The sequence below is a fragment of the Meleagris gallopavo genome, chromosome 2 (assembly GCF_000146605.3).
Source record: "Meleagris gallopavo isolate NT-WF06-2002-E0010 breed Aviagen turkey brand Nicholas breeding stock chromosome 2, Turkey_5.1, whole genome shotgun sequence".
Taxonomy (NCBI): Eukaryota; Metazoa; Chordata; class Aves; order Galliformes; family Phasianidae; genus Meleagris; species Meleagris gallopavo.
Window position 1 is genome coordinate 88,648,027 of NC_015012.2, and position 21,844 is coordinate 88,669,870.

At 36.1% G+C, this 21,844-nt stretch overlaps 1 protein-coding gene across 1 annotated transcript in view; it reads right to left on the minus strand.

The window, feature by feature from the left end:
- Positions 1-447: 447 nt before the first annotated feature.
- LOC104909949 (DNA primase large subunit-like) overlaps positions 448-21,844 on the minus strand; it is a 29,374-nt gene continuing 7,977 nt past the window's right edge. The window contains exons 3-5 of the mRNA XM_010707845.3: positions 14,672-14,798; positions 12,882-12,964; positions 448-718 (exon numbers count right to left, since the gene is read on the minus strand). Of these exons, the coding sequence (XP_010706147.2) occupies positions 638-718; positions 12,882-12,964; positions 14,672-14,798 (291 nt within the window). The 3' untranslated portion in view covers positions 448-637. The remainder of the gene's footprint in view (positions 719-12,881; positions 12,965-14,671; positions 14,799-21,844) is intronic.

Here is a 21,844-nt window from a genome sequence, read left to right on the forward strand (position 1 = left end):
TTCTGCTGAATCAAGAAATCATGCAGAAGATGCACCAGTGCCTTTGCTATCTTACACCTCCTTTGTGGAGGATCTTAATTTAATAGTTTATAGAAGCTTACGATTAAGCAGGGAAAGGTCTGTTTATCTTGATTTAAAAGTTAATCCCACATGACAAACGACATGAGAAAAATATCAAGTGAAAATTAACATCAACTCTCTAAGTGCTGGAAGATTAGAGTTTTGGTTACGTTTGTTAGATCTATTCCACTTAAGGTATACCTTGTAATACCAAACTTGCATGATGGGTTAAAAACAACAACTTGTTTAAAAACAGGATATTGAAAAAGTTAAATGGCTTGAAATACATTTAACATTTGAGTATATATATCTAAATGAAAACATTTAAACAAATTAACACTATTGACTATTTTAGGAAGAAAGCATAAACTTTTTCTGCATCTTGCAATGTTCACGATGTGTATATCATCAATATATAAATGAAGGGAATTACGAAAGCAATTATTAAAATGAAAAATAAAACACAAGATAGCCAGCGTTGGACATAAAAATTGCAAATAGTCTCAGGATTTCATACACAATTTTCAAGGCCTTCTTCAAAACAAAGTCAATGGTTACAGTTTAACAAAAATTACTACTAGCTACTTACATCATGTGTCAATTCAAAGTACTTCTGACAGGCCAGCTGGTAATGCATGCCCTTCACCAATTCCAGGATCTACACAGAGGAAGAAAAAATGTAAAGGATCCAGAGGTAGCACACACATGCAACAGAGAACTTTGCATTTTGTTGATATTTACTACAACAAGGCAAATATCACCTTTCCTAACAGATGTGTATAATACTTCAAGTAACTTTGCAGCACATTTCATCTTTAACTTATGTATTTTACTAATAACTAAAAGAATTTAGACATGCTATAATCCTTTTAAAATAACCATGTCATATTAAAAACCAAGATAAAAATCACAGGAAGATACACATGGTGTCTAAAACTTAATTTCAGTATCTTAATTTCAAGAAGTTTCTAAGTTGAATTTATATTTTGTTAATAAAATTGTGACAGCTATTGTTAAATTATATTGTGACACCTCTTCCATAATAGAGTAATTCCAGTGTTCAAAACACAAAACAATCAAGTACACTATTTGTATCTTTATTTTGCATATTACCAGTTCATACAGATGCAGAATAAAACAGTACAGTGCTCCCATCATCAAGAAAATTCAATGCAAACCCTTCAGACAAGTATCTCTGAGAGGGAAATGCTTCTAACCCTCAATCATATTTGTCCTTTTAAAATGAAGCTATTTCTGGCCAAGCGCAGCAGAATGTGAGTGAATAGCCTGCTTTGAACACCTATTAGGAAAATCATGCCATCTTTTGTAAACACAATTTGCATCCCAATTCTACTGCATGTAATCTCTTCTGTGCTGTACAAAGTCCCATTCTTATCAGCAGAACACAATGTCAGCTTTTTTTTTTTTTTCCTTTTTTTTGTGTGTTAAAGTTTCATCACCTCCTCCCTCCTTCACATAACCAAAATATATGCTCTCCGTGCTTATTAAAATGAGAAGATTGCTGGAATTAAGAGATAACTTCAGTGGATGGAAAAGTAGTTTTCAAGAAATGTTAATTTCAAGTCCCTTTCCCAGGTTTGACCTTTGTGTCAAACAAAGCAACGTACTCCAGCTTAAATCCCTGCTGTCCTCATTACTGGATGCCGCCTCGTATTTATTGACAGATGTATAAATAAATTACATTTGCTGAATGGATAAAAAAATGGCAACACACTGCCAAGAAAGTACTTAACCACATACTTTCTGTCATAGTCTAACTGATTACACTTCTATGCTTCTTGCCAATTCCTGTTAAATCTTCTGTAAGAGTTCAAGATCAAGGCCAACTGGGCAATGAAGTCTGAAATTCAGCTCTCTCACATACATGCATATGTATGCACAGGAACATGCACACTTCGATTATTTTTTTTTCTCTCTCTCCTTTGAAAATGACTGAAAAAAATAGTGTTACATTAAGCAAATGGTTGAAGAAAACTATTCTAAATGCTTCAACCGTGCTTTGCCTTACGTTTTTCTCTTTCTGCTCCTTACAGAAAATAGCTCTTCTGCACAATACAGATATCTCAACTTTCAAATAAATGCTAACTACATTGTATTAAACACTAACAACATTGTATTGTTTACTTATATAAATATTACAGATAGATGCAACACATATATTTGAACAGTTGAACAGTTAAAAAGTTAGTCATGCTGCAGTTTGTTCCACCTCTCAATTTCAGACCACAACGCTATAGCTACTTTTTGTATCAGTGATGCCACCGTCCAACTATACTTAAAAGCTGAAATGACAAGAATTACCAAAGCCAGCGTTTGATTTACTAACTCACAGTGACTCACAGGATGTAAGATCACTGCTGTCTTCTCGGGTAACTTCAAGTGACAGGTATCATTGTCAAAGCACAGATGATGACACAATAAAGGGGCGCTTATAATTCCCAGTCTCGTAGGAGAGATTATTCAGAACAAACTATTCTGATATCATGCCCACGTAAGCCCTTGACCCACCTACAAGAAAATCTTGACCCATCTTTACAGCGAAGAAGAGTCAATACTGCTCACATATACGTAACATTATCAGAGTTCTCCTTGAGGAACTCAAATTTCTAAAGAAAAGCTTTATTATTTTGTAGCTACTCAATCTTTCCAGTTTCTCTGCAGATCCAACAAGGAACACTTGTCCCACTTCCTCAAAAGAATCCTCAAACCTCCCTGAGGTGACTGCTGTGTCACCACACAGACAGTACAGACCAGGTACTTTCACCCAATTTCCCCAAATAATATATATGATTGCATCATTAACCACGCATTGTACTAACATGCTTACCCATAACTCCTTTCCCCTCTCCACCAAATCATCTCTCCAACTTTGGCTGCTGAGTCAATTTCAGCCAAATTTGTCAGATAGAGGTGACAACACTGTACAATTCCTACACAGTGATTAAAAGCTGAGGTTGGATAAAAAAGACAGACAAACTTTTGCAACTTATTCAGGGAAAAGCAGTTAAAATTCAGCTCCCATCCATTCTGAGAGGCATCCAGAAGGCAGACAAACCATAAGTCTGATAATTAGCATATCAGTAACTTTAAATTGGTCATCTCACATGGGAACAGATTCACTTTTCTGTGTACGATGGAGTTGAGGAATGAGGGTTACCATAAATATATCCTAGGAAGAACAGGTTTAGCAGATTAATGGGCTTTAACAGGAGCAAGTTGCTGTGAGAAAAAAAACACAGTTAAAAAAGACAACAGTGGAGCCCAGCTAGGAAAGTATTCTGTGTGAGAGGAACAGTCTTCTATTTCAACAAAAAGGAATTAAAATTCATAATAAAAATCACCATTCCTACTACATTTGTGCTCGTAATGAAAGCAAACTTGCAGCTGCTTTTCACTAGTGTTATCCAAAAAGAGTTCTCCTCTCAAAACTACCTTAATTACCCACAACAATCTTTTGCCTCCTCGTATACTCAGACATTTACACTAAATTGCTTCACTTTGCAAGGAAGGGTACATACTAAAGGACTCTTTTTGTTACTTCTTATGCGCCTTTCCTTTGCTACCATCTGCAACTTGCTTTTCTGATGTTGCTTTACTGACTACTAATGAAGTTAAGATGATGTTTGGCAGCTGCATGCAGCCACCTGCTTTATAGATCTTCAGCTTTTTCAGCTGAGATGCTGCCTAGCTGGATAGTTTGAGCTCTGCAATTATCCATAGTTATTTTCAATTACTCCATGTTAGTTTGTTTTATTTGACAGCTGCTAAAATACCTCAGATTTTCAAAACCAAATTCTGTTGTAGATTCAGTTAAGTACAACTTCTTTCTACTCTTCATTGTATTCCAAAGGTGGCTAAAGATATGACTGCTGATATGATTTCTGGCCACCTTAGCTTCAGTCCTGCCCCAGGAATCCATACTGCATTTCACTTCCTGATCAACAACAAGACATTCCCTTCCCCCACTTTTTTTTTTGTTTGCTTGTTTTGCATTTTCTTCATATTTTAAACTGATTACTAGGAATTTTTGAAGGTTTGGCTTGTATAATGAATACATATGTAGCACAATTTTTCACACATTTCTTTTTCCCCTGTGATTCACTACCAGCTAGAAAACCATTGCTACATCTTTACCAGAGCTTCTGTTCCTCCTATACTCCCCTTCACTTGTCCTTCTGGAACTGAGAGCACTTCATCTCACGGCATCACGCTTGGTAATCTTCAGGTACCGTAACAGATCGATTTCTCTCTTGCAACTTGCATCCCAACAGCAAGTAATAAAAATTAATTGTATTCCAAACTGTATTTACAAAGGTAAAAATATGAGGCAATTAAGATCTGGGTGGAACCTGTGGCAGGGGGGTTCGAGATTCATGATCCTTGAGGTCCCTTCCAATCAGGTCCATTCTGTGATTCTGTGGAATTAATTAATTACTCTTAAAAATTACCTGTTCTTTCCCCTTTTCCATTTTTAATGTAAAAGAAATGTGAGGTTTGCCAGCTTTAAGTTCTTATTTTATCTATGACAGTTAGGAACTCATTAAACACTTAAGAATAAACGATGGTTGAACAAAAAGCATTTCTCAGTACACAACTATATGTGCTGCAGCAACCTCTGGGCAGCTATTTAGCGACGTCAGACATGAATTCAGGCTGAGTTAATCATCTTACAAGGAAACAGCACTAAAGCTACTTGCGTTTGTTTGCTTTCTTCTGAGTTATTTTTCAAAGTTTTACACTCTGCTGGTGGAAGTTACTGGTGTGAACATCAGGTGCATAACTCTACATGCACTTCAGAATTTCATTTCTACGATTTTACCAAGTTTTAAAATACCACTTCAGTAATAGACATTTAACAATCAGAATTTTGGGGGGCTATTTTTTGAGTGACATATTTTCATTTCTCTGACAGATGCTGTATCAGTCTATGGCTGCTTATTTTATAAAAACAGTACTGCCTAGTTTTAGATATGGTAGCTAACCCACATTCCTGCATAGCAAGGAAATGCCTCAAAGGCTACGCTGCTATGAAGCATCAGAAATATTTAAAATTAAAAAAAAATCCTTACAAAATTGAAGCAATTAGTATATATTTTAAGTTTACGAAACAGTTTCAAGAATAAAGAGCTGAAACATTTTTGCTTCACATTGGTTTTCCTGCTTTCTGATCTTCGTGTTTATGCCTTTGACTTTCTCTGTGTCATTCGTCTTCCCTTTGTTTTCTTCTGAATAAAAATTTTATGAGCAGTTTAAAATACCAAAAACAGAAACTACTGAAGCTGCCGAAGTGTAAATACACAAATGGTAATTCTATCCACCCCCCACTCCTCCCAGTTCAGTTCTAATGACAGGCTGAAAATGAACCCTCCCTCCTCACTTTCCCCAGGTTCACTTACAGCTGGATATTTTTTTCACCTATTTTACCAAGTAGTCTTAAAGGTCAGTATAAGGAAAGGAATGAAAACTCAACATGCAAGGATGAACAAAGGGTAGAACTGCCCTCCACAGTAGCAGCTCACATTTAGTTTAAAAAAACTCAGTGAACTGAAGTCTAACATTTGACTAATGACTGTAAATACTTTACATTGAATTTGCTTAAATTAATTCTTCTCTAACAGTCTTGGGCACCCTGCTCTGGGTGTCCATGCTTGAGCAGGGGTTGGACCAGATGGAGCCACAGAGATCTCTGTCCACCTCAGCCATGCTATGATTCAAGAACAGGCACTCTCAGTAGCAACCAGTTTCTATTCCATCCTTGTGGCAGTTAGAATACCAAATTCAAATTTAAAATATAAGTATTTTCCAGTCCAACCTTTACTAGCTTCCAACTTAACATCTATGTCAAGCACTTGAAACCACATGCTACGCAAAACAAAATCCACGCATACCCTAAAAATATTCTGTATTCCCATAGCCTTTTAATATCGAACAGATTAGCTATCTATGCTCATCACTATTCTGAGAAACCACAAGCAAAGTGCAATGTCAAAATACCGGGTCTATAAAGTATGTTAGAGAAAGTACAATCACACATAAAATGGGGAAGACGCACTCCCAGCACACAACTATTATTTTCAAAATCCTGGCTGAATGCTATCTCCAGTCAATAAATGATTCCATCTATGGGTGGGAACAGTCAGTGCTCACATTCACACCAGAGTGCCAAAAGAATTTATTTTCACTACAAAGATTCCTTGACATAAACTTACTTCGAAGACATATGCTACCTACCATGAAAGCTTTAATCATTTTTAAAGCATTTGCAAGTTTTGATGTAGTAAAGACAATAACAATGCAAGCAGTTTTGGAAAGTAAGTGGTTTTAACCTGCCACTTGAGAGATCTGAACTATGTACAATTCCTAGATTGAAGATTAATGCTTTTTAAGATTTTCTTGACAGCCAACATGTAGCGCTACCCCACTGTAGGACTTGAGTTTTAACCACTTAATTTATTGGGGAATAATCCCACCACAAAATGTTCTGAGTCAAATCTTAAGAGTATTAATTTAACTGTTTTCAAAAACTGGCAAATATGACGTTCTATATGGTATCAACAACAATTACATATTTAATATAGCCACAAGTCACAAAAGACTAGCAATTGCTAGAATTAAGAAACGTTAATACTGAATAATATTACAGTAAAACTGTAATAATAAAATCAGTATCCCATGAGATTTGTCTGTATCAAGAATTTCAGCTGTTGTTGTGGTTTTGTTCCTGTTTCATATATTTCCGCAATAAATAGTAGTATAAAAACTATTAATAACTATTATTGAAATGGTATCCTCATAACTTAAAAAAGCACTACTAACACTAACTGAGGATAGGGCAAAATTCTTCAGCTGCACAGAAAACATTTTTACAGCCAGGAATGATCTAACACTTCTCTAATATGAAATCACCAGAAGAGGGAGTATGGTTTGCCCAGGCATGGCTTGGCTAATTAATTTCTTTATCTGTAAAGACTCTCCAATCCACTAAAACAACTTGTCAGAAAACATAAGTCTCATTTCAGTGACTTATTTAGAATTTTAAATTTGATCCAAATCTGGAAAACAGTCTTTTTTTTTTTTAAGAGAATAATTTTTCTAGAAAGAAATACTACTCTGAAAATACCTGTCTTCTGTTCATTCACATGATTTTTTTTCTTATTTTTAAGAGGAAGTAATTGGAACAAAAGCAAAAATCAATGTGGATATTCTATTTCTCCTGACTATAGAACTGTTAGTGTTTGTACCTTTTGCTATTGTGAAAGCAGTGAATTGGGAAAAGGAGTCGGGCAATTTCTTCAAGAACAGATTTTTTAAAGTAATTCTAATTCAAAGCCAATATCTATTCTTCTATTTGAGTTATGTAAACAACACATTATAGCACATTTAGCACAGCACAACAGATACATTTATGTGATATATGCTTTCATCTTCATATTCCTCAAACTGATTGGCGATTCTCAGATGTTATTTTACCTGATGAGCAATATACCGAAGACAGAAATGAAATGTGATCCAAAATAATATAAATTCAAATACTGTGCAATCACACATTAGATGCTCAGCTAACTGCATTACTTTTCCAAGAAGCAATTTTTAAGCAAACAAAAAAATCTAATTTCACAAATAAAGAAACAGCTTAACCTAAGGAAAATGTGAACTAAATACAAGTCAAATAATTCAGCTCTTGAAATAAACATCAGGATTAATTCTTTCTGCTTCAGGGTATATAATAACTAGGTATGACCTGGAAATCACTTTCTGTATTACTTCAGAAAGACCGTTTTAGGAGAGACAATCTCAGACAGGGCACAGCCTCAGAAAATCCAGACCGAGTTAGCAAGCTAGATCTTGATACTTTACACTGAGGAGACTTACATATTCAAATGCTTTCATCACTTTTTTCAATACTGATGTACTACAAAATGACTGCACCGGAAGCAATGCTCACACTATTGACTCGCGGGAAGTCTGGCACTCTTTACTCTGTACCACAATCCCAAAGACCAACTTTCTTGTTTAACACCTCACCCATGCACAGAAGCCACCTGGAAAAACACCGATTACAGCATTTGTTCCCACCGCAGAACGGTCTAATGCTTTATTTGTATGGAAAAACTTCAGCAACTTCCTGGCCCTGTGAATCTTAAAGGATAAAAAAGGAGTACTTCTTATTTAAAGGGTATGAAGAACAGTCCTAGAAATACAAGGCTGAGGACAGCACTCAGAAAGTAACCTCCACGAGTAAGAACTCAGACACGTATCTTTACAAAGCCCAGCAACATTTATTAAATTTAGAAGCCTTCCTTCTAAATACAGAATATCCTTTAAAAACTTGACCTAAGGGGGACTATGAGAGAGTACCGTGAGAGCAGAGACTGCTGCCTGGTACAATTCAGAAGCAATAGTGAACACACTGCAGAGTATCTTACTCTTCAAACAATTTTCATTTACTTCTTTATCAGTCATTTTTAGATAGTGTACAGTTTGAAAATGAGAGCAGTGCTAATCTGACAAGATATATGCATTTGCTAGAATTGATCTACCAACTTGTGGCATTTGCTGACTTGGTGCCCCAGCTCTGTACTCTGATTTTTATTTTTTTCCCTTTTCTGGAAATGATGATCATAGAATCATAGGATTACAAGGTTGGAAAGGACCTATCATAAGGTAGACAGTAGCTCATATTTTGGCCCACACAACAGCAGTGAGAAATAAGGTTCGTAAACAAGACAGGGTAATAATTCACTTGCTTGAAGGCAAGACGTACAAGTACTCTAAAACAACAGATTGAAATCCCAGAACTAAAATCAAGTTGGAGCACAGGTGATTTGGAATGAACCCAAAGAAACAGAAGGTATAAACTAAGCAGGATGGAAAACACATCCAAACCAACAGGTTGCTGCTTGCAATTATTCGTGAAACAACAAAGCCCACCTGCAGCCATCTCCAATCAACCTGGGATCAATTAAGACAGTAACCCAGCTTTCATTATTCAAGGATCTCTTCAGATAAGTCATAAAAGTTGCAGGAGAACAAGAAAAAAGAATCACTGATGTGGTTGCTGATATACTACAGATCTAAATTTGACGATCTAAAGCACTGTAAACTCACTTATTTGAAGATCAGCCATCACTATTCAGTTTACATGATCTTGTTGAACACAGAATGTTCAGGAGTAAACTACGGGTTTTTGGGTTTTTTTGTTTTTTTTTTGTGCACTGAGAGCACAGATGTTTTTGAAGAGAAACACAAAAGAACATCAAAATTAAATAACCCCTGGTACTCTAATCAGAAAAAAGAGTCCTCAACATTATCAGATTATCCTTCATGGATACTAAAACCATTTTAATCAAATGGAAATGAAACACACCAAGAAGTAATAGTTCTGATCCAGATCACTCTATGAACTGGAGATAAGAGTCCAGACTGCTATGAATAATAGTCCTCCCAGCTACAAAATGCAAATCATGATGCACTACAAAGACAGTGTTAAGTCTCCATCAAACTCAAACTTGAACAGCTGTATTCATACTTGCACAGATTAAGGGTAAAAGACATCAGATCAGCTTTATTTTGGGCACAAACTAGCTATGCCAACGTGAAACTCTCTGTGCATAGCCTTAGCTGACACAGCTTCTCTAGCCCCTCTGGCCAGGACAGTATCAGCACTCTGATGAAGGATGTTGATACATATGGAAGGCCTGATGAGTTTCCAATCAACCTCATTTTTTGGAATGAGAAATTAATTTCAGTAGCTAACAAACTCTTGAGCTTTCCATCTCTTAAAATGAGCTCCTTAGTAGGAGAGAAGCATCGACAACTGCTCATCAGAGCAACACACCATGATGCACACTTTCATTCACTCCTCTACCAAGGAGAGTGAGTGCCTTGGAGTACAACAAAAAACACAGGACCACATGGCAGTTTCAACAAGAACAAAATACTTGGCAAGCACATGAACAAAACTCTGGGTGGCAAGCTCTGAAGATCTCAAGCCCTTGCACACAGAGATGCACCTTGAGACCTACCATGAGGATGCCTTTTGAAAAATCTCATCTGTCTCCATAACAACAGCTACATAACAAATGCACACATTGTCAGAAAGACTTGAATTTTACAGCAGAAACCATTCACTAAGGAGATCTCTTGGGTATAAACGTAGACACATTCTTAAAGAGAAGCATTTCTTATGCTTACAGCATACAAAGGAATCTGTAGTCCTTTATTCCTCAGAGAAAAGCCTAGAAATAGTGCCTTCTCTTCTGCATAGGGTAATGAGTTCTTAGCTGTAGATCATATTAACAGTTATGATAACCTAATTAACTCTTGTCACACAAATATAGTCGAGAATGATTCCTTGACCTCCACAGAAATCTGCTCAGCCACTGCTAACCACTTTTAGAAACAACAAAAGCGTTACTTATAAGTAGTTGAACCTGAAAACCTTTGTACATAAGAAGGAGGAACATCTTTTGGCATTGAAAATAGGAAGCGTGGACATGTTTTTTTGGGATGGGGGGAAAATTCTAGGCCAGAAACCGTTAAGATCCTGGGAAGTTGGGGATGACTCTGGAGACTAAAAGATGCATGGAGACGAATGCTGGGGAATGCTCCGGGACCACAGCTTGTAATGCCTGAGGCTGCAAGCAACTATATAGGTGCTGACATGACTTTCTACATGATCCTCACAAATCAGTGATTTCAGCTACTTTGCAAACTGTTTTTCACCAGGTGGATGTGGAATTTGCACACCTCAGAGTGCTGAAACACTTATATAAAATTCAAGTTGGCTATCCTTATCATGAGGCCACTTGAGCATCCCCTCAGTTCAGAAAAATGCATTTTTCACTATGACAAAGCAGGCAGAACTGAAAAAGCATTGCAGTACATACATTGATCTGGTTTTAACAACACAGAAGAGAATTTTTCACTTCGTGACAACCATCTAGAACACAGAGAAACAAAACAAAACTTCATATTTGAAGACAGCAAAAGAATTTCAGAAGAAAACAAGGAGAACTGTGAGAAGCCATGACCCGCAGGTCACATACTCTTTATTAAAACAGCTGAAAGGTCAACTTTTGAATCATTCATTCAAACTAGGAATCTGTCAGGTTTTAAGGAGGCTCTCACTGATCTGGAGTTAGGAGAACATCTAACAGATTCAGAAGGTACACACACTTAAAAATGAATGTCAGTTCTGAGGCCAAGCAACTATATCAGAGATTATGAAATATGGATGAACCATTCACCCCCTACTAACCATTCACTGAGCTAAAGAAAAACAAGACTGCTGATATCACTGGAAGATCAACAATTGTTACTAGCACTGGAGAAGACAAGTCACAGCCTGGACTGAAGGACTACGAACTGTTATTGGCCATGAATCACCAAGCAAATGTGTAATGAGTATTGACAGTAATAAGATCAGAACAATATCACGAGAGATTTGAAACACTCCCTCCTGAATATCTCAGCCTGATATAGAAGATCAATATCTGAACATTTAAGATTTGTACTGAGTCCCAATCCTACTTGACAAAAAAAATTGACGAATAAAAAAATTCACAAGTGAGCTAAGGAACTGTGTTAAATATACAGATCCTGCCTCAGTGTGCAAATGCACCGAAGAAATGGCCTCAGCTGAATCCTACCCACGTATAGTAAGGCAGCTAATACATTAAATCCTTACCAATCTTTCCAATGATTAGCAGGATAAAAATCTCAGAGCAGTGTGATTTTTTGATGCATATAAAAAGGAAATATGCAGAAAGTATCTCTAGATACTGTCAGATATATGAAAGACAGTTACACGTCTATTTATGGACCAGGAAGGACTGAAAAAAATGAAAAGGAAATAAGACATTCCCAGGAAAAAGTAGGATTTCTTAAGTTTGCAAAAAATTCATTGTCTTCACCAATAAAAAAAATATATTCTCTCTTATTTTGTATCCTAATTACTTCTTCCAAGGGGATTATTCCAAGTGAAATTAGCACTTCTTTTCTAACTAGTTCAGCACTCTGTTGCTGCCTGATCAGCAATGGTGATACTCCACATGAACAAAAAAAATTACCTTTCAGAATGAAAGTAGTTTCAAACAGTTCATATATACATGACTTTTAGCTGAATTGTCTCGCCTGAGCTCTAACCTGTACATCTCCCTTCAGTGAAGATGACAACACACTTATAGATCCTCTAACCTCCTGCAAGAAGAATCGATGAGATTCACCATCCTTCAGTATGTGTGTGAAGAAGTTCCAATTTCTGCATTGCTCTCGCTATAAACGACAGGTTTTCAATTTACTGCTACCATTCAAAAATCTGGTAAAATCTGTCAAATTTTCATAGTCATTTCATGCATTCTTGTCTCAGGGAAGTTAGCACTCTGCATGATTAAGAATGTATGAGGTTTAGAAGTTTATTACAGAAAACAATGACATCAACTTACGACACACAGTACCACCTTTCACAAGTTGGTGCAAAATTAAAAAATAAATTCTCTAAAAATACTGCCAGATTCATTTGTTTTTTTTTTCCTTAACCACAATGAAGTAAAACAAAATTCTGTATTGCATTCATTATAGTAATAAACCAATTCATAATATTAAACAACAGAAGGTGATGACAACAGTCAGCACATCAGTGGGAACACTGGAACAAGACAAGACTCTGGCTTAGATCCTTCCTAAGAGACATTTAACATACATATTGACGATTTACGTGTAGTACTCCTACATCACTAGGAAATAAAATTAAAAAACAATGCCTCATTAAAGAGAGTTCCAAACAAATTAAATCTTACCTGAGTTACTCCACTGGGAGGAACCTTGTATGACTGCAGCTTCTGCTTCAGTAGCTCAGGATCGCTGTGGCGGAATGGGCATCCTGACAGCAAAACAAGCAAGCTCACAAACAAGGCTGTTTACCCAGAAGGGAGCACAGTAACACACTCAAGAGACCAACTAAACTGCTCCTAATTGTCCAACAGCTTACTAAATACAAGTTAATTGTCCATATGCGCAATTATTTTTTTCTTTTAAACTTTTTTTTATCATAATTACTCCACTGCATTGTTAGCAGTGAACCAGAGGCCCAAGAGTTACATGAAATATCCTAATATAAACAGGCCACAGTTGTCACTCACTGATAGGAAAGGAGATATAGTTAGTACCTTACTTACAGTGATAGCACTGGTACATTTAATGTCTGTGAAAAACCAGGAAGAAACAAGTAGTAAGAGTCAACCAGTCTTTAAAAGCATAGCCCTTTGTAAAAATACTACTTTTGAAAGTTCCAGCCTTTGAATAAGGGTTGCTTTTCTTATGTCCCAGAATTAATCTTGGGAGAAAACTAAAGGAAACAATCTTCAGAACCATCCCAGGAGTTTTCTAGAAAAGGGTAAATATGGCACTGACAAAAACAGTTTAGCAGGCATGGTGGTGATGGGCTGATTGTTGGACTAAATGGCGTTAGTGGTCTATCCAACCTTAACAACTCTACGACTGCGTTAACTAGCACTGAAGTTACAACAGTGAGGCTGGTGCACGTTTTTCTCAATCACACAGGGGTAGGAGGTTTTAAAGTACTGCAGCAAATGTAGGAATTCATGTTTGATCTAATTCATATCTCAGAGCCCCTATAAGCATTCACACTCTGTACTGTGTGACACAATGCATACAAAGCTACAAGTCACCAAGTGTGATCTAAAAAGAATATTGCAAGACCACTGTAAACTTGAAATTAAAAACATAATTTAAAAAACTACAGGGGTGAGTAACGTGACAGACACTGTAGAAAAAATCCTTCAGATAATTTCTCAGTAGAAAACTGATACTTACGAAAATACGATCTTAATCTGAAGTGAGAATTTTAAGACGACCAAAACATAGTTTTTGTTTGAGTCAGGAAACTAGTTTCATAAAACTGGCTTTGCAAATAAGTTCAGTGTAAAAGATAATGCTCAAATGCTATGCATGCTACATAGTCACTATTTTGACCTCTGTTCAGCATTACACATCATTGCAAAACAAATTGCTGAAATATTTATTTCTTTTTAGTATTGAAAAAACATTATAAACTCAGATCTTGTTAAGTTTCTCTTTGCAGTATCTATCTTGTCTGGGTTACATACATGTAAGCCATGACTTCCAGAGTGATAACTTAAAAACTGCAGTCCACAGTAGATACACACATCAATACTTGTTCATTTATAAATTTACATTTTACTACAATTAAAAATCAAGAATATAGAAGAGTCCTGAATGTCCTAAACTTCTGAAAAGCAATTGAGTTAATATTAGTAGAGTAAGTTTGCTATGCTGAAAGCACAGATTGAAAGGAATGCAATTTTTTTTTTTTTTAACCACACAAGGGAAGGAAAAAGAACCAAACTTGAGTACAAAATTGAACTTTACTTGCTGAATGATATCCGTCAAAAAAGACTGATGACAAGAAGAGTAACAGAGAACAGCAGTGGCTACCTTAACTAGTAGTCAAACTAACTACCACTTTAAATCAAATGCAATCTCTTTGGTTCTCTTCTTTAGCCAGGGGCTTCCAGTATTTTTGAACCTGTTGGTTTTAGGTACTCACCATGATAATCCCCTTGACTTGGTGGATTGGACATGATAATCTTCATGCAGCTGTATGGGGTATAGTCAGTTCTCTTTCCTTCTTTCCCATAGTTGTGGCGAATGCTGTACGCATATCCTTTGTCAAACTAAAACAACAAAAGAATATATTTTCATACACCATATTATCAAGTCATTATTCTCTCTACCAACAGAAACATTGGATTATAAAGCAAATCTTCCAAACCTATTCAAACTTAGAGAAATGGAATTGCTTACTGTTCAGTTTGATTTTTATGTTATAAGAAGTTGTACGTATCTGTATGCATGTTTTATACACACATAAGAAGAGAAGAATTAAGATCTTCTAAGCAGATGAAGGAATCATTAAAGTTAAGATGATTTAAAGATCAAAACTGCGAACTGTATGATGTGAGTAAATGGAGAATATTAATTGTATTGTAATATTGTAATATTAAACCTTTCATAAATGTCCACAAATCAATGGCTTTATCAGTGAAAAGCCAAAACTACAGACTTCTTTACTGAGGTTCACATTTTTGTTCTCCTAAAGCATAACAGTTCTCCTATACTTTGCTTCAGCCCTGAAATTCACTGTTTTTGGTCTAAAATAATTTTGCTTGAAAACTGTAAAATTTTAGCAAATTTCTTTTGTCAAATGATAGAGTATCAGCTCCCACCAACTCCTCCAATAAAATTAAGAAAGAAACTAATACAGGCATAAACAAGCATTTATCTTGGCAACTATGTACGTTGCTATAAATATATCATTTTAGTTAAGTCCTGTGAATAAGGACTTAGTTAAAATGATTTCAAGTTATTTTAGATGTAGCCATTTAAGCACACAACCACCAGTTCAAAATTACCCCCACTTCTACACATAAAATTGCCTGCTAAATAATTCAGAATATTCAGATGACTGTGAAATATCTTAGCCTGCTAAAATTCATTCAAAATATAACAGAAGTATGCTTTTCGTAATCTAACATTTGAGAAATTTAATTATATATAACTCAAAACCTACAATAAACAAATACATAAAATGTTTAAATAAACTTTTGAAAATAAACATTGAAACATATGCTGCATCTGTCTCCATGGATAAAAAGGAACTTCTTTATCAAGATGCTGTCATAATCAAGTTAATTGTGTTTTCCAGCACAGCCAAGGCAGGATTTAGCACACAGGGATAACCTGTCTACATACATCATCTTCATACTTGGGTGAGAATCTCTTAAACTGCACTGAACAGAGAAGCCTTAAAAGCTTAAAAAAAAAAAAATCGGAATAACTTTATAAATCTGATTTTACTCTAGCATGTAATTATAACTACTTTATTTTTTAAAATACTAGCACTAAGGAATGGAGGAAGAAATTGAAGAGAGGTTTTTTTGCTTGCTTGTTTTTCAATAGTGGCCATTCTTCTGAAATCGATACTATAAGGATAAGGGGCTGGTCATGGCAATCTGTTAAATTTACCATGATCTGCCTAAAACAAATTTTGTTCTAGAATTATTTTTTAAATTCAGAAAACACATACACAGTATCTTTGTGGCTACTTGGCAGAATTAATGCTGTCCCCTTTGAGCACTGTACTACCCAACCCATATTTTTTATGTTGTACTTTGGGAATTGAGCATAAACGCCCCAGTGCTCCACGTGTTGGGTTGATGACTAATGACTTTAATGAGAGAGAAAGGGATCAAGAAATAGGTCTGATTTAAGCAATAAACCATTCAACCAAAAGCCAACAAGCTGAGAACACTACCCTCTACCAAGTCTGTCTGGCATGTGCAAATCTAAGCACCTACTTTTTTTTTTTAATTTTAAAAGAGTGCAAGTAAATTGCCTGATCTCTAACTTGTTCCCTGATGACAAAAAAATTGGGGGACTTTTCTTTCCTCTGGACATAGTTGTAGGATGCACATGACATCTGGACTGAGATACTGCACAGAAATAACGTAAGCAGGCAGTTTTGCAGATTGCTATGTTCTGGACAAGGATTTACAGAAATGTTATTTTCAGTAGAGTTTGATTACATAAATATGAGATCTTTGGGTAGGTTAATTCAAAGTAGTAATGGTGTTAAATTATTATTTATATAACTCAATCAGAAATAGGAAAATTTGCTACAGATGTAGCCTAATTGGGATCAAAGTAATTCTGAACACTTTTTGCTCGTGAGGGAAGGAAGGCAGTAAAAGAGAACAGCTGGGAGGGGAAAGGGAAAAAGGGAAGTCAAAAGGGCTGTCAAATGTGATCAGAGCTTTTCAGTGGTCTCTATCAATCAGCCTTGTGCCTGTAGCTTGTAGCAGGAACAGTTTGTTTCCTCTGTACTCCTCTAATCTGCCTCCATGGTCAGCAGGCTCCTGGCAAGTTTTCCCTGCCATCAGGGAGGATTTGCTGGGATCCTTCTTCCTAACACCAAAAGGGAACAGAAGGAGGGCACCATCTAACAGCCCTGGTCCTTTCCCTATCACCTTGAACAGTAATGTTCCTTTGAAAGGCCTGTGAATATCCAGCTCAATTTGGAGTTGTTGGGATGCTACTAATAAAGCTCTCAGTTTTTGTTTACTCTTTAATAAAAAAAATAGGCATCTAGAGATGCCATTCAGTTGTGGGGGGAACCCACACACTTCCAGTATTCCATGATTTACAAGCACATCACTGACTCTTCTGTTGCTGTTTTTTTTTTTCCCCAAAGCATCTGTTGCATTTCAATATTCATAGATGTCAGCTGACATAGTTTTTATGTGTTTCTTTCAGCAGAAGGTAAGAAGTAAATTAACAGCATTATTAACTTTATCAGAAGTGGTAGTCAGAGAATAACAGTATCCAACACGCTTAATTGAGTGATAACGCTTTGTGTTCTCTGCAAGAGATGTAAGAGTGTTAACAGATTGCAAAGCAGACAGAAATTTGGCACGTAGTACAGTAACAAGGACTAAAGAATTTAAACAGAAGTAGAATGGTAACAGACTTTGTGTGCATCTATAGGAATAAGATTCAGCTCCAGACATCTAAATTCAGACACCTCCCATTATTGTCAATGGAGGTCGATGCAATCAGAGGAGCCTGGGGAGCAATTCAATTTACCCTACCAGAGGTACCAAGAGGCTCACTAAATAAATCATTATCTAGACACTATTGACTGTATTGGCTAGAGCTCTATTGATCATAATGGCAGCCTGGGATGCTAGAATAAAGAATATGTATACCAAAGAGAAATTAGATTCGGTAAGCTTGTATCAGAACTGAGAGAAATCCATATTTTTATGTATACCACTGCAGCAGGTACTGCATATTTCAGAAGAAGATGGATAAATACTGGCCAGGGCCTTCTGCAGAGTCTGAAAAGTAAATTCCTACTGCTCTGTCTATACTCTAAACAACAGAGCCATCATATTTTATTTAGTTTTACTTAAGCACAGTAATCTAACGCATTTGGTCTGGTATAGCTCAGGATCCTTTATATTATACACAATAACCTGGATGAGTACGTACAATAAAAACTTAAAAAGGAAAGAGATAGGGAAGAAAACAGATTAATTTTTCATAGAAATATTAGCATGGAGTCACGCTGTTACTTTGTGAAAAATCCTGAAACATACCCAAATAGATTCTCGTTTTGAACAGGTGATAAGATATGCAATAAGAAGCAGGACTGGGAAACAAGGTCTAGATTGCACAGAAGGAATATTTGTACTAGCCTATCGTAACATTTTAAAGCTATGGATGAGAAGACACAGGGATTCAGGGCAGGGACAGCAGAAGAGAAACTCGTCAAGATAGCTCTGAGGAAAACCTGTCTCAGCTACTCCAGTCAAAGAAAATTAGACAGGTCCTCCTACAACAACAATGTTCAACAACAAGACCAGAAATTCATACGGAGGCACAATGTACAGCCATCAGCTCTTGAAGAAGAGCACTGTTGGTGGTAGGGGCTGCACTTCACCTCTGCTACGACGTTCCCAGTTTCAAAGACATCTGCAGGAGACTGGAATGAATCCAAGAAAGTCTGGTTCACCCACCACCTGGTGCGACATTTTGCTTAGCACACCTGCACTGCATAGAATTGAAAGACCTAAGCACACTTAACACAGAAGTTGAAGCTCTCTTAGAATCATAGAATCATTAAGGTTGGAAAGACCACTAAGATCATCTAGCCCAACCATCAGCCCACACCTGTAATCGCTCTAGACCAAGTTCCTCAATGCAATCTCTACCCTTTTCCTAAAAATCTCTCCTAAATTCAGTGATTTGGGTTGGAGAACATGCCTTCGTAACACCATCTGATTCTATTTTTTTTTTTGTGCATAATGGTGACAAAAAAAAAGTTTGCAGTTACTGAGATACTGAGTTACTCAGACAATGACCATGGTGCCAGAATAGAAGGACATCAGGTGCCCAAACATGTAATGTTCTAATATATCATATCAGCAAATCCCTCCTCAAAAAAAAGCTGACTAATGAACACGTTTCCTCAGATAGATACATAAACTTTATGTTTACCCTTGAAACATGTAGACTTATCTTTTTTTTTTTACACTGGCATAAAAGAAAAACAAGGGATTTAGAGATTTGCTATTTGCTCAAGAATACTAGCATCCTCCCTGTAAAAACTCTGCCATAAAAACACTTCTTCCTTTACTAGCAGTACTGCAAAAGACAAAAAATCACATTTTAAGATGATGATCAAAAGAAAGTGGATAACACAGACATCAGTCCTAAGTGTCATAATAAGCATAAATGCTTACATACAATAAAAAAGGGTACTTATATCTCAAAATGTAGTCCAGGCAAGACTTACTTGAACGCTCTATACTTTGTGTAACAACTCCTTTTGCATTCACTGGCAGAAGTTTTGTTTGTTTTTGTTTTTTTCTGAAGGACACATGACTATTTCCCCACCTTTTGTTTTGTTGTTGTTCATTATTCATTAAAGGATGAACTGACTAAAGAAAAAATGCAAACTGAAAACTAAAGAAGCTGTACTGCCAGATTGCTCTGAAGTAATATACATCTCAATTCACAGAATCACAGAATTGTAGGGGTTGGAAGGGACCTCTAGAGATCGAGACCAACCCCCCTGCCAAAGCAGGTTCCCTACACCAGGTCGCACAGGTAGGCGTCCAGGCGAGACTTGAATATCTCCAGAGAAGGAGACTCCACAATTATTAGTGCTGGCTGCAAAAGTCTAAAAATTAATACAATTTCTGGTAACAAAACACAGGAAGGACAACTCAACTACTGTAATCCATCTAAAACCCAATGTTTTTAAACAAAGCTATTTCCTTACTGGTACTGACCCAACCCTGATGCCTCAAATCCAACTTCAATAAGAAAATTTATCAGAGAAATAATGGAATTTCAATCCAAATTCATAGCAAATCCAAAGGAATTTGCACTTGCTTAAGATCACTAGATTCTGTTCCCCCATGTATAGCTCTGTGCCAGAGAACTTCAGGAAAGACAAAGAGAACACAAAAAAAAACAGAGCATAATACATTATGCAGAATATAGGTTCTCAGCTAAACAGCACAGTGTATTTCAATATAAAATCAGCACCTTACTTTCTTTCAAGAGGCAGTAACCTCACTAGTGTTGAAATCTTTAAATCTGATGACAGTAATTCAACTTTTCCAGATCAATAAAGTAAATTTCTGAATCCTGAAGGGTTCATAGCATGAATTAGATATTAAAAAAAAAAAGATGTCTTTATTCATGAGATTCAATACATTTCAAGAGACGTGAGGCAGAATGCTAAATCAATTCTGAAAGTAAAAATACTTTCTTATTTACATTTAAACCTACGTGGTATATCAGCAGATTGCACATTTGATTCAACATGCTGCTTTTCTGGATGACTGAATATGAAATATAACCACAATTTGCTGCTTGAATATAGACATATGGAATACAACAGTGAGATACAACAGGAATTACATGGACCTTATCAAAAGAGAAGACAGTACATGATTCTGGATCTTAGTTTGGAAGTCAGTTTATAAGACTACAGCAAATCTGAACATTTAATAATTTAAAAATATCATTTCAAACAATTGTATCAACATTAATTAGCTCTCTACCAAAACCAGTGCTTTTCTGTTCAAAAAACAACTGGAAGAGACCAGCCATGTCATTCATTGCGGATGTTAACAAAAAGATACAATTGAGCAGATTTGCATCTAAAAAAACATTGACTTCTGTATCAGAAATTGGGGTAAACAACCAAAAATGTTATATAGCAGGTATTTTTCAACAGATGGCTATAAAGAGAAAGCTATATCGTTAGGAACAATATCAAGACAGCCTGCTAAAGCACATACTGCCAAAGAACATATTGATACTCAGATACTTCACAGTCATTGAACATAAAGCTGGCAACCAGATAAACAAACCTATTACTTTTCTTAAAATATCACTGATGTGCCTACCACCCTGCTGTTGCTGCAACAGCCAATGAAACAGAAACTTCTTCTGACAAGTACAGTCTTCCTACAGTGATACTGAAGTCTGACAAGAGGTTCAAGTCTACAAAAGAATTATCAAAAATTAAATTATTTGTTTTCCATTCATTTTTATACATAAAATTCTATGAAGATACTACAGTAATGAAAGCTATATCCAAAAGTGTGCGTTTATAAGGAATTAAATGTCATAAAATCTAATCTTTGATGTAGTTTTAGTACAGGAAACATATTCATTGCTTCCATACTAGTCAGTGTAAGGACCTTATCAGTAACCTGCACATACACTGAATAGTAAAACAGATTTCAGGGCCTAATATGTAATTAAGAAAAACCAACTCCACTTCTCTTTACATTAGTTAGCACAGTTTAAAAAAATAAAAAACAAAAACAAAAGAAAACTGTAATTAATGTCCTGGGAAATAAATTATGATCTTTCCTTCCCCTAACTCGTACCACAGGCTGAAAGACAATCCGAAGCTTCCCTTCATAATACAAGCCAAATGCTGAAAAATGGAAAATCAAAAGTAAGGTAGGTAAGTTTTGAACAGTTTTTTTTTTTTTAAATTAGGCTGAAGAACTTGAGTATTTTAAAGTGAATGATCACAGGACAAACGTCACCAACTTCAGCCTCAGAAAGATCAGAGAACTTAACTTTTGAATGAATGCAATTAAGAAATCTTGTAGCAATTCTAAGGAGGGTT